Raw genomic sequence first — 13,955 nt, forward strand, 5'->3', positions numbered from 1 at the left:
TGAGAGTTGTCACAAAGAACTCTTAAAAGTTGTTTGACAATTTTCATCATCAAAACTAACTGGCGTTTATACATGCACAACAAATAGATCCATAGAAATTCTCATTTTGAGCCCGCTCTTGAAATCTCCCACGAACATTTTTAGATCAAGATGAATCACTTTAATGGTCACCTTGTTGAATCTTCATAGGTATTCTCTCGAAGACTCGGAACGTCGTTGGAGGACATTGAACAAACTAGTCGTGGAGACCTTATAGTGTTTGCTTGTGGAGAATTTGTGAATCGTCTTTCTAGAGAGGTCTTAGTAGCTAGTCTCCGTGAACATAGGCAAATTCTTGTACCATCTCAATGTTGCATCCTTAAGTGTTATGGAAAGGATTTTAAACTTTAGGGAGTCGGTGACGCCTCTTTTAAGTGTTGATGGTGGCAATATGTTCATGTGGGTTACTCTTCCCGTCGAAGGTCACCAACAATGGCAAATTGAAATTCTCTAGTATTAACTTATCTTAGATTTTGTCAGAGAGGGGTAACGGATCCAGGATATTTGTATCATTTAATTGTCATTGATATTGGAGATGCAAAATATTTTCTTGCAAGGTTTCATTATCGGGACGTAAACCTTCCATGGCATGTGCATCTCCACTAAAGCTTATAGATGGTCATTGTTGGTGTTGGCGACACATCTCACCATTTTGAAACAATGATCAGACCTGCAAATGTTTTTAGATAGGAGTTTCGTCTAGGTTAGTTTTATTGGATCCCATAGTGGACACCAATTGTACTTGTTATGAGTACAATACTTGTTATGAGTACAATAGATGTTACCTTGCTTGCGATTAGGTACGCAAAAGGACTTAAGATTCTAGTATGTGAAAAATTTAATTCTCTACTCAACTCCCTATATGATATTTATATATGGTAACTTTGATGAATGAGTCAGTTGGGAGACGGGTTCTCATGCCTATAACATTGGCTACATATTCTCGGGCTTGACTTGTTAGGAAAGTGATTGGGGTGAGTCATCATATTGTGTTGAAAATGGCGTCAGTCCAACAAATACTCTAGTTATCTCTTGAGTAATTCTTGTTACGCTCACTTAACATGTGGTTTACCATGTCCTCCTATGAGAGACAGTGGGTTGGGCTAGTTCACATCTCCGTGTGAACTCGCCACTTACTATTCAAATACATGTCATATTAGTTGAGTATGGGAGGGTTGGTGGGTCGAGTCTTTTATGTCTCTATCAAAAATATCTCAATCCACAGTACCTTAAGTACGAGGCATGAAATGGCGAACTTATTAAGCCAAAATATCTCACTACAAACTTAATGGCCATAACTTTGCTCTCTTAAAGATAAATGAGTAAAGTATCACACGTTCGAACTCTAGTCTATGCAATCAAATGTTATTGCATAAGTATCAATTAAATTTATTTGAATAGAGAGAATGAGTGTTATTTTAGTAGAGGACATTATCGTAAAAACATAATTACGAAAATGTACTACAATTAGAATTATATAATGAGATATTAACCTATTGATTTTTTGGAAAATATTTTCTACAATAAATTTATATAAAACTTTTGAAGAAAATGTGCAATTTTAATTTAAATTAACAAGAAAGTTCTTAAGAAATTCTAACTTTCATTGTGCATATTCTTACCTCGTGTAGCTTTGCAAGAATTATGTTACTACCCATATGATTTTTCTGTAAATTATCTTTACTTATAAGAATTTCTTTTATAAAGTTCAATTATTACATGCAGCCCTCAAAGTTGTTTTAAGTATAGTAATCAAATACGGGAAACGTGATTGACGATCAACATCCTTTTATATCATTTATATTTGATATTTTTGGTTTTCTAACCCCAAAAACAGTTGATTTATTACAAAGAGCGTAAAGACTCATGCATAACAATATTGTGTCTTTTAGAACAATAAATGTAGTTTTGAAGAGAACTAGTTTTGTCATCCAAAAAAGAATAGCGACATAGTTTGTTGTCCGTTTATATGTTATTTCTGCATAATCGTTATTGTAATAACTAATAATCTTTATTATAGTAATTAAGTACATAAGCACAATTATTTGCAACATGTAATATTATAATAGGAAAATTTTACTCTAGACTCCCGACAATTATTTCCCTATTCTTATATTTTTCAAAATATTTCAACTATACTCTTTTTTTATTTATTATTATTTTTAAAAAAATAGAAAATTTTGTACCCTGTACATTGTACCGGAGAACATTACTTAAAGAACTAGTACGTAGTTTATCTTCATCAAATAACTTGCAATCAAGTGTTGATATATTATATGTTCACCGAATAACTTACATAAAAGTTATTTGGTATTATAATTTTTTACCAAATAATAGTTATAAATTTACTGATAGTTTTCTTTTGTTCACAAAATAATTTGGTTATAAGTTTTTCAATAGTTTTTTTTTTCATTTTGCAATGACATAGTTGACTGTAGTTTGAAAACCATTGTCAAAAATAGATAGATCACGTTTAAAAAAAATTGCCAAAAGTGAAAAGATCGTATAACTACAAAAGTAAATCTAATACGTAAGTAAGATGACAACAACAGTTTTCTTTACTTTAGGCCACAGTTTTTCACGATTGCCTAAACTTATTAACATCAATCGCAATACCTCATTGATGAATGGATTGTTATAACAAATTCTTTTATAGAAGAGTTATGTGTCAATTCTGTTATACTTTTTAGGAAAGTGTGTGAAAAATATGTCTTGATTTCTCGAAATATGTTGAAATTATAATTTACACCAAGTGAATGAAAGGATTGTTTGTGCTTGGATCAATCAAGTTAGACACTTTGAAAACACAACAACTAATGAGTTGAATCTACTCATGCTACACTGAAGAATTGGTTGGCAAATAGTAAAGTTGATTTGTGTAGAAATTGGGACTTAGTGAACCAAATAATCCAAAATCAGCATAATGAGATACATACATCATTTGATCGCACTATTATAGTGTTGGAACAAAGATTCAGAAACAACAATCTCTATTTACAATTGGTCAGAAATGTATCTCGAGCTGGATTAAATTTTATATTTCACAGTGCCAAATAAGCTGAGAAAGGAGGTTTTGATAGCTCTAATTGTGGTTGTACACTTAGGATGATGTATGGTAGCTCATGTGCTTGTTTAATTTCAAAGAATGTGAAACTTGATAGCCCAATACGAATGAATGATGTTTGCACTCACTAGAAAAGGCTCGAGTTTAATGATGATGGTGTGATGAAGGATGGTAAATCAAATATCTCTATCTCCTAATGGAAAGTGATACAAGAGAGCTTTTTGAAAGTCCTTGATAACATGAAACTCCACATCAAAGAGAAAATGAGGAAGACTATTTATCCAACAATCACATATTTGAAACCATCGTCTCAACCGGTAAAAACTAAAATTGTTCCTAAAAAGGTCAAACCAACAACGAGTGACAATTCAACTATGTGATCTCCTTTTTATTTTGAACATGTTAACAAACTTTTTTCGAATTCTTCAACTTCAAAATCTCATACGAGTGTATTCAAATAAGCTCCCATTAGCAAACCATCTTCTTCATCGCCTTTACCCAAAATACTATACATCGAAGAGATGTCACTTTTTATGCCCAAATACATTGAATGAATTTTAAATATTGAAGGTGGCATTAATTGTGGTTATCGAGATCTTTCAAATTTACTTAGTAAAGGAGAAGAGAATCATACATTTGTCCGCCAACAACTTATCCAAGAGTCAAAGGAGCATAATGAATCATACACAATGCTATACGGAAAACAAGAACATTATGACGCAATTCATGAATCTCTTATTCCTTGTGTTAGCGGCTAGTATCACTATACGTGTATAAATATGGGAGTCACTAAATTTGTTTACATAAATATACAAATAACACACTCAGTGTCTCAATATGTATATCTCATTTTTGTCTACTTCAACAGCGAGAAATCCCCTCTTCAATTTAGGATCTCAGAGATCACCTGTCTTGTCAATTTAAAATAAAAATTAGAGAATCTATACCGAGACAATTGAAGAGTTATGAAGTTCTATTATCATTCACTCTCTATTAATAGTGATGGGAAGATACAATTCAGTGAATTTGAGCTGAAGATGGGTGAAGATTTATTTGTTATATGGAGTACATTTCTATGTTACGAAACAAAAGGTCCAGTCGAGCTAGATGCGAAGATTGCGAGGTTGGCTAAAGATATTCTGAAGAAGTTAAAACGTCATATTTGTGATGAAACGTATTGTTTGATTTACGTTAACGATTATTTATGGAATATTTCGTTTTTATGTATGTCATAACAATTATCAATGTTAACTTATATTTGTTTCTACATTTGTTTCGTGTCTGCATTAGGTTATAGTTTAGTAGGTTATGAAAATACACTTCTGGAATTAGTACAGAATTGCATTTCAGGATTATATTTTGACATAAAATTAGGGTTTGACTCACTTGCGAACGAAAATTGTGTGAATGTGATGCACCCAGAAGTATATTTCCGAATTTCAATGATAGTTTTGATTTTTCACTAGGGTGGAGAAGCAATCCTTAGGGTGGAAAAGGCAATTTTTCACTAGTCCAAAAAGATAACTACTACATTGCTATTGGATGTGGACACTTTTTAGCCATTACTTAGCATGTCAAATATAATGGGGGGATTTGCTCTTTCCACTCTAGTGATGAAGAGTCCCTTTTTAAAAACTCAAAATTATCTTTTAATAATCCGATAGGATACTTCGCATTCCATGTACATCCCTTCATACGTAAGTCATGCCCCCATTTTTTCAACTTTTTTTTCAATGGACTCGGGTGGAAAATTTATGGCAGTTGTTGAATTACACGAAACGGTGAAATCTATATTTTTTTCAATGAGGACAAGGTGAAAGTTTGAGGGAGGAGTATTGTTAGGTCTCCTATTATTAGTTAAAAAGTTTTTACTTGTTAGCTAAGTGGGTGGCTAGTTAGTTGGTAATTAATTTATGAGGATAGTTAGTAGTTTTAGTGAGAGGTAGTTAGGCCTAATAAATAAGGGATCCTACCTAAATAGGTAGTTAGGATTAGAGGAGAGGCATTAGGAGGTAGGCTGACCTTAGTGTTGCCATTGTTGTAATCAAAGGGGATGCTTCCCTATTTTCAGTATAATATACCACTGCCAGTTTGTTCTATCATCTTCCTACTACAGAATGGACCAATTGCATGTGGATTTGGTTATTCTGCACTCGGACATCAGAGAGGTTATAGAGGTGTTGATGGAGGTAAGATTGAAGGTTGAAGGAATGTGATTTGAGCTTAGAGAACTTGGGAAATAAATGAGATATATAGAGTTGAGAGGTTATATTTGATGTGTATGGATCTAATGGTGGAAAAAAGTGGTCTAATATGGACCAATACATCAATGGATTCACTATACGGACAATAAAGCAGGAGAGCATGAAAACTAAAGGAAGGAATTTACTTCCGTACAATCATTAATCAAATTAGCCAACAAAAACGTAAGGTTTTAAACATTATGCCATCCCACTACCTATTACAAAGGAACATCATCTAATCAAAACCAAAGATGTAGTAAATGTGAAATTTGCACTAATTTGTGATATTTTTATGGAGAATAATTGAGAATCAAATAGTGCTCTACAAATATGACACTAGTTTGCAGAAGTACATGATGTTCTTAAAAGTGTTCCTTTGTCATTTGTATCAGATATGTTGAATAGAAACAACAAAAAAAGGCAGAACCATAAACCCTTCCACTCGTCATAGAAAGCACGCACGCACTCACAAGCATGTCAAGCTGAGCTTACACAATTAGCAGACCTTGGAAATGCATTTAAACACAAGGCGAAACATTTATTCAATTGTCACAACCAAACCAGTACTATTTTATTCATTTGGCACAAAACCAAACCAGTACTATTTTATTTTTCCTTGAAACTAACTCAGTCAGGTAAAAGTAAACTTAGTTGACTACAAAAAACAAACCAGATATAAAGTAGTTTAAATGTAAATAAAAGAAAAGAAATATAGAAGCCATTAAGGCAATAACCTTATAACTCCTACAAATCCTAATGCGAGGATGAAACAAATCCAGACCATGTCAACCACTAGTTCAGAAGCTTCAAGCAGATCCAACTGACCTCCAGAGCTTGGCCCACTCTTCCATAGCATCAGCGGCTAGCGAAAACATAGGATCCACCTTCCCGAGTTGTTCCTTCACTGATTTGGCCATCTCGACCACGCAGTCCTCTGCAGTGACAGCTGATTGTGGCAACTTTACAGACTGAAAGAAAGGAACAACGTCCTCCATCAATTTCACCCCTTCCCATTCTTTCTTCAAGCTGTCTATGGCATTGCCTCTTTCGGTTCTCCAAACATATGGCAACCCACTTTTCACACCAAGAGCTAGGTGGTCGCATATAGCTTTCACACACAATCCACACCAAATATCTTCCACAGTTTCCCACCTCAGTTTCCCTTCTCCTGCCAAAACCAAAGCCGGGACTAAAGCCGGACCAATTGCTTCTCGGTTAAAGGCAATGTTGATTCCACTCACTGGCAACATGGCTCTCACAGGAACAGTCAGAACTGCATCCACATAACGTGAATTCCTCTGTGTTGGCTTGAGAGCTTGTGTTGGTGCATCAAGGTCCGCCAGATTAAGCCAAAGTCCACACGACAGAACACAATCAACCCCACTTCGCAGACTAAATGGATAGCCGCGAACAAAATCCGCACCCTTGCGGAATGGATCATATAGTGTATTGAAGAAGAAAGGAGTTGCAGGAGTCTTGAGGTTCACAATATGCTGAGCCACAGCATCTACTAAATTCCCCGCATCATCTTTTGCTGGAACACAATCATCATCAATACAGACAACATACTTCTTCTTTGAAACTAGAAAGCCAAAATATCTACAAGCGTAGCCAGAGAAGCGAAGGGAAGTGGAGGAACCCACCACTCGCTCAATTTCAGAGTTTGTATACACATCTGCGCTAAACCCATCAGGAATTTGAAGTTCTCCCTTGAGGTCAGGATCTTTGACAATTATCAGGTGGAAACGGGAGAAAACTGGCTTCCATTCAGTCATAAAAGTAGTTAGGTCAGAGTGCAATGCACCAATCACAATGTCAACTTCATTGTCGTTGATAATTACTTGAGACATCTTTTGAGGTATACAATACAGATGATTTCACAAACGGAAAGTCTAGATTGATGAGTTGGATTCAAACTTCTGACTATACAATCTTATCTTAGAATTTCTCAGAACATCCTGTATGATGATTTATTTCCAAATGTCAAAAAAGAAATGTTTGTCACAATCGGAATAACTACTGTAAATAAAGAACAAATAGACATGTTAGTCATTAATATTGAAAATGCCAATCAATTTAGCCCCTCAAATTGAAAAATATCAATCAATTTAGTCATTTTCTCATACTTCGTACTACAATGTTAAAAGTTCTACGCTTGTTATGATGCATCAAAAGATTATTTAAGTCTATGTTTGGATATTTCAAAACGAATGGAGTAGATCAGAATAAATATCTCATTCCATTGTTTGTATTTTTTAGGATGGAATGTAACAAAAACGTTATTCTGCCCAAATAAAAAAAATGAGGGTAAGTAATGGAATTGGATAAAATAAAATGCATTTCATCATATTCCGCTCCATTATATCCTCGTTTTACCAATCCAAACGATGGAACATAACCTTAATCCAATCCATTATGCTTCATTCCATCACATCCCATCAACCCAAATATAGCCTAAATCAATATGTATGTTTAGGAAAAAATGTTTAAAGAAATATTTTGATGGAGGTACTAAATTGAATGGTATTTTAAATTGAAGAGACTAAAACCGTTGTTTTGCAAATTCGAGAGACCAAACCGACCGAATCTCATGACTAAAATAACTGTTTGCTCCATAAATACAAACTAAAATTATAAAAGAACTCACTGGTAGGAAGCACAGGAGTGACAATATGTCGAATATTCAATGCCTGAACAAGCGAGATTACTTCGTCCTTACCGGTCGCTATAAACAGTTTCAGAACTTTCTCAGTGAGTTTCCCTGCTTTCAATATTCTCTGCACATGAAAAATCAAGAAATCACAAAAGATTGAAACCAGATCAACAACACATCATCTCCAAATTAGACATAAGTAATTATAATTGAAATGGATGATTAACCCTAACAGTAACCCTAAATCTGAGAAAGTAATAACTACCTATGAAGTTAGAGAGAGAGAGTTAGAGAGAGAGGGGGAAGGAGATAAGAATTAGAATAGGAACGAACCAGGAAGAGATCGAGGAGGATGTGATCAGGGATGGGAGAGAGATCGGAGATGTCGGAGAGATTGTGAACGGCTGAGTCAATGGTGAGAGAAAGCAATGATGGCGGTGTTATCATTCATTCATTCACTCATTAAATTAAAGAATAATGATAGCTATTTTCGCTCTGTTTTTGTGAAAATGGTGATTAAAGAATGGGTCGAGATCCTTGAATCTCTCTGTGATGTTTCCGTCCTCTCCTTGTTATGTCAAATTAAGCTAACTGTTTATGAGTTTATCGAAACTAAATCAATTAATTAATTAATCGCTCGCATAAAATTAAATAAACTTTCTTTTTCGTCACAAAAAAAATTATTAAAATGATAAGGATAAAGATTTTTCTTTTTTGAGTTTTTATTACAAAAAGGTTGTTTTTGAGTTTCCGGCTCTGGCCTGCTTTCAATGTTGGACTTGGATTTTAAATATAAGGGCTTTAATTATTTTATTGAGCTACTATTTGCACCCCTTTTGAATAAACAATTTTAGTTTTCTTTTTATACTAATAATATTCATATTTAGTTTGCTCTAATTTTTTCAATGGTTAAAAATGGTTAGGGTCACAAATTTGGAAATGTTTTTACTATTATGATTTTTCTGATTTCATGTTGATTCTCAACTTTATCACCAAAAATGGTATTCAGTTATACAATTATGCGACTATAATTATATTTATCTGAGACTTGTTAAAGTTTAATTGGAATGTTCTAATAATGCACACTTTAAAGAGATAATAATAATAATAATAATAATGGTAATGTCTCGGTTAAATTAGAATTGTTTTGACTAAAAGTTTTATCTTTGGCAACATCACTCTCTAGAGTTTTGTATTGTTTTATAGTGAAATCAGAATTATCCAGTAAACGGTGAAATAGTGTTTGTTACAGTGGACTTGACTTTTAATACAGTGGTGAGGGGTTGACTTGCAAGGTTAGCATTCCAATGCTAAAGTCACTAAAAGAATCAAGATGGTCTGAGAGTGGAAATGGATTTGAATACTTGAAAATGGCGTGCTTTCACTCTTTCATAGTGACAACTTTTTGAAACATAAAACGTGGAGTGACAAGTGAATTGCGGACATCTATCTAATTGATCAAGGTCGTCCACCTTAACCAAGAAATGTTTGTAGGAGCATTTCAAAATGGGCTCAAGGCGTGACATTTTAACGAATCCTTCGCCTAGAGGCTCACGTCTTTCTTGGCTGAGGTGGTGACACAAGCAAAATGTTATATAAAGAGAGAGGAAAACAATGTCAAAAGTAAGGCCAAAGATGTCAAAGACTGTACCTCTAGTAATCCTAACAGCTCACAATAGTCACGGAAAAATCACTACACCTCATCCATCTGAAAGAAGATCACGTTCGAGTAAAGTGGAAAACTTGTAGAGAGCTTCACACTCCTAAACACTCGTCGTGGGCAAATATGGGGAGAAGTACTCGACATGCACGACATTTCACAATTCCTTACTCCATAGTCAAATGTCATGTGGCCTGAGCCTAACAAATGGTGCAAGATTCACAAAGTCAATGGGCATTGGGCACCGTACTCTAGAATTCGGCATTATTTTGTAGTGAAATTAGAGTTATTCGGTGAACGGTGAAATAATATTTGTTACAGTGGGTTTGAGTTTTCAATACGATGGTGAGGGACTGACTTGCAAGGTTAACACTCCAACGTTAAAGTCAGTGAAAGAATCAAGATGATCTGAGAGTGAAAATGGATTTGAATACTTGAAAGTGGTGAGTTTTCCCTCTTACATGGTGGGAATAGTTTGAAACATAAAACATGGAGTGACAAGTGAATTGCGCCCATCCATCTAATTGATCAAGGTCGCCCACCTCAACCAAGAAATGTTTGTAGGAGCATTTCAAAATGGGCTTAAGGCGTGACATTTCAATGAATCTTTCGCCTAAAGGCTCACGTCTTTCTTGGTTGAGGCGGTGACACATGCAAAATGTTATATATATATATATATATATATATATATAGAGAGAGAGAGAGGGAGAGAGAGGAAAACAATGCCAAAAGGAAAGCCAAAGATGTCAAAGACCATACCTCTAGTAATCCTAACAGCTCACAATAGTTACGGAAAAATCACTACACCTCATCCATCAGAAACAAGACGACATTCGAGCAAAGTGGAAAACCTGTAGAGAGCTTCACATCCCTAAACACTCATCGTAAGAAAATATGGGGAGAAGTACTCGACATGTACGACATTTCACAACTCTCAACTCCATAGTCAAATGTCATGTGGCCTGAGCCTAACAAATGGTGCAAGTTTCACAAAGTCATTGAGCGCCATATTGAGGACTACTAACTTAATAAGCATATAAGGTGTCTCACCCAAGAAGGTTTCCTAAAGAAATATGTCAAAAGCGACTTCGCGCAATGGCCAAGCATATCCAACTCTCAAGGGCAAGACGCATATGGGAGTCTTGGGTCCAAAAAAGGAAAAAACCAAGGAAGTGGGAAAGGACAATGCCACACCTTTAATATCATCGCATGAGGATTTATAGAAACCATATTCTCCCACAAACGATACGCTCACCAAGTCTTAACTATCAAAGATTCACCCGCTAGGCTTGACTTCGGGGAGATGGAAACCCTTGAATTTGATATTGCTTTTTCTAATAAGGATGTTATAGGCATTCACCTACATGATGACAAACACATGGTCATAACTATAAGGTGTGAATATTAGGAGATTAAGAGGGTATTGATTGATAAAGGAATCTCAGCAAACATCCTCTATTAGAACATGTTTGAAAAACTCCAGCTAAACCTGGACAACCTCAAAGCTTTCCAAGGATTATTGGTAGGATTCTCAAGCGAAAAAGTGTGTGTGAAAGGTTATATCACCCTCATGTCCAGAGTTGGAATAGAGAATAAGGCCCTACATATCAAGGTAAGATAATTGGTTATAGATGCACCTTACTCGTATAACATGACTATAGGGCATCTTGCTTTCAACCAGCTTAGATCTGCCCTATCTATATTATACCTCTGCCTGAAATACCCACTCCTAGATGGGAGAGTAAGGGTTATCCAAGGAGAACAGTAAGTGTTACATAGGAAAGCAGAAGTTGAATAAGACTAGTACCACAAGAATGAGCATTATAGGCGTAAAGTTAGAAGCCTAGGCACGATAATTAAATTCTTAGGATGAGGGCATGACTGTTCCACTCTACAAAAGAACAAATGCGATATGAGAGCATCTTTGTTGAAATATTTTAATTGTTTAGACGTTAAGCCATATTTAGCTTAGTTTCATTTAGTTTTTGGTTTATTTAGGCTAGTTGCAATCTATGACGCTTGTATGTTAAATTTTTGACATACTTTGCTTGGTGGGGAGCATTATTTTCCCCTACGTTTTCAATGAGGCACATAGGTTTTTAATGAGACTCCTCATGTTATTATATAAATTTGGACTATGGTTTCTTTATTTTCAAGAAACTCAAGAACAAAAGAAATTTTATCGAAACCGTCCATGGAGGCGACCATACGTGTTGGATCCTCATGAAGGAATTCTTGTTTCACTTTGAAGAAATTACCTAAGTTAGATCCTCGTGAAGGTATCCTTGTAGCCCTTAAGGCAAGCACATACTCTAGGTCCTCATCTTGGAATCTTTGTCACTCCTGGGACAACATTATCATTCCTCATGGAGGAATTCTCGCCATCACTAAGCCACAATGATGCCAAGACCTATTAGTGATAATGTGATATAATTCAAGCAAATAAGACAAGGGTGTATAAGCCTACCGATTAATTAGTCCCCGATGGGGAAAGAGTACAAAAGAACCTCTAAGGGCATTAGAAAGAAAAGACAATAGTTACATAAATCCTTTGAGCACCATTACAAAAAGCCACTAAAGGTATGAAAAAGTAAGCCATAAACTCATTGATCCACCGAAGCTCTTCGTTCCTCCAAAATATCTCTTGGTGACCATCATTCCCTTGTAGGATATCTTTTATCGCCTTATGGACCTCGTGCTCATTTTGAGAGAACTCACTAGAGGGTAGGACCTCCTCGTCGTCCACCACCTAGTCTTCGCGGATCAGATCACCTTGAACAAATTCATTTGGCTTAAGTCTAACCCAAGATAGAGGAAGGTTATTTGCTCTTTCCCCCGCTCAAAATACCGGTATGAGGTTTCCATTAGTTCGTCCGTCATCAAGGACAACTCCCCTCGAGTTTTTTAAGAGAAATAAAGGGTCCTTCAAGATACCCTTTTGGACTTTTTTTTTTAGCATAAGCGGCCCTATCAATCTGGAGACTTTGTGCTAATTTAAAAAATGAACCTAAATTTAAAAAACTAATAATTAAAAATGATGCATTTAAAATATACAAGATTGTCTCAAACAATTTAGATGTCCTATTTTAATTTTTAAAATGGGCCCTTAATAAATAAAGTAATTAGTTTTTTTTATATTTATTTAAATTATAAATAATATTAAAAATTTTATAAACTGACATGTTATAAAAATTGACTTATATCTAATTACTCACTTACGAGTAACCAAAGTCATTCTAAATCAAATTTACTTCTCTCTTTATTGATTCCTCCCTTTATAGGGTTAATCTATACTTACTTTAAAACACTAAAACTTATAATGTTCTCAAACTATCAAATAATCTAACCTATCATATTCTTTACATAACATTTGCCTTGACGTGTTATCAATCAAATTCCTCTATCTAAATTACTTATTCATTCATTCATCCTACAACACCCGAACATTAATCTCCATATTTACTTACCCTAGAATAACATAATATTTGTACACAGTGTATTTAAAAAAAATCTTTAATCATATTGTTTATATGCATTTTTTATTAAAACAGTCCCAAAATTGTTTTCTACTAACCAAAAATTAACTTTGCCTAAATAATTAAATATCAAACATAATTGATTTTGTAAGAATATATTCATTAAAAGCCTAAGATGTCTAATGTATTAAGATTATTATTGTTTTTGAAGTAAGCTCCTTAATTAGTACAATTTTATAAAACAAAATACAATACCACTAATTAAGGAGCTTACTTCAAAAACAATATTGAAGTTATAGTTAAATCATCACAATCAAATTTTAATTAATTCAAGCAATTCAAAATCCTATGTAATGTATACTTGTATTTAATTTCTAGTAGTTTCAATCTAAGCCAAAATAATATGTATAGCAATAAATTATCAAGCGTACACACATATAAACTTATAGACAATATCACACGATTTCAATCTTTCAATTGAAAATTGATATTTCTCTACCTATATTTAACCAATTTAAGCTTTTCTAGAGTTTATTTCGTGGCAAATTTTATCTATTTTCTAATTGTCCAAGTTTCAACCTTGAAAGATCTATGTAGCAATAGTTATAAGCAAAATACTAAGCATTTATCCTTAATAAGTTGCAAAAGTTTTCTTCAAAGCATTCTCAAATACATCAATATTCATCCTAATTAATTAAAATACCTTAGGTCAATTCTAAAATCAATTTCAATTAGGCTTATATACCTATTCACATAAAATCAACATCACATATAAGTCATCAATATCTTAGGGTTTGTCCCATTCATAATTAATCAATGT

General features: G+C 34.3%; 2 protein-coding genes across 2 annotated transcripts; both read right to left on the minus strand.

Moving 5' to 3' along the window:
- Nucleotides 1-5,834: 5,834 nt before the first annotated feature.
- Nucleotides 5,835-7,196, minus strand: LOC131609676 (probable UDP-arabinopyranose mutase 5). Its single transcript, XM_058881455.1, has one exon. It carries the CDS (start codon nt 7,194-7,196, stop codon nt 6,153-6,155), a length of 1,044 nt encoding a protein of 347 aa, XP_058737438.1. The 3' UTR covers nt 5,835-6,152.
- LOC131609677 (uncharacterized) lies at nt 7,165-8,609 on the minus strand. Its single transcript, XM_058881456.1, has 3 exons — nt 8,333-8,609; nt 7,994-8,123; nt 7,165-7,304 (listed from the first exon to the last, which is right to left on the minus strand). The coding sequence occupies exons 1-3, from the start codon at nt 8,444-8,446 to the stop codon at nt 7,285-7,287; spliced, it is 264 nt and encodes an 87-aa protein (XP_058737439.1). The 5' UTR covers nt 8,447-8,609; the 3' UTR covers nt 7,165-7,284.
- Nucleotides 8,610-13,955: the final 5,346 nt, after the last annotated feature.

This window comes from Vicia villosa, linkage group LG6, assembly GCF_029867415.1.
Source record: "Vicia villosa cultivar HV-30 ecotype Madison, WI linkage group LG6, Vvil1.0, whole genome shotgun sequence".
NCBI lineage: Eukaryota > Viridiplantae > Streptophyta > Magnoliopsida > Fabales > Fabaceae > Vicia > Vicia villosa.

Coding starts and splice junctions, on each gene's coding strand:
- LOC131609676 (XM_058881455.1), bottom strand. CDS start 7,196: ATGTCTCAAGTAATTATCAACGACAATGAAGTTGACATTGTGATTGGT.
- LOC131609677 (XM_058881456.1), bottom strand. CDS start 8,446: ATGATAACACCGCCATCATTGCTTTCTCTCACCATTGACTCAGCCGTT. Junction 8,124..8,332: donor TCCTCCTCGATCTCTTCCTG/GTTCGTTCCTAT, acceptor TTTCATGTGCAG/AGAATATTGAAAGCAGGGAA. Junction 7,305..7,993: donor CACTCCTGTGCTTCCTACCA/GTGAGTTCTTTT, acceptor ATCATCATACAG/GATGTTCTGAGAAATTCTAA.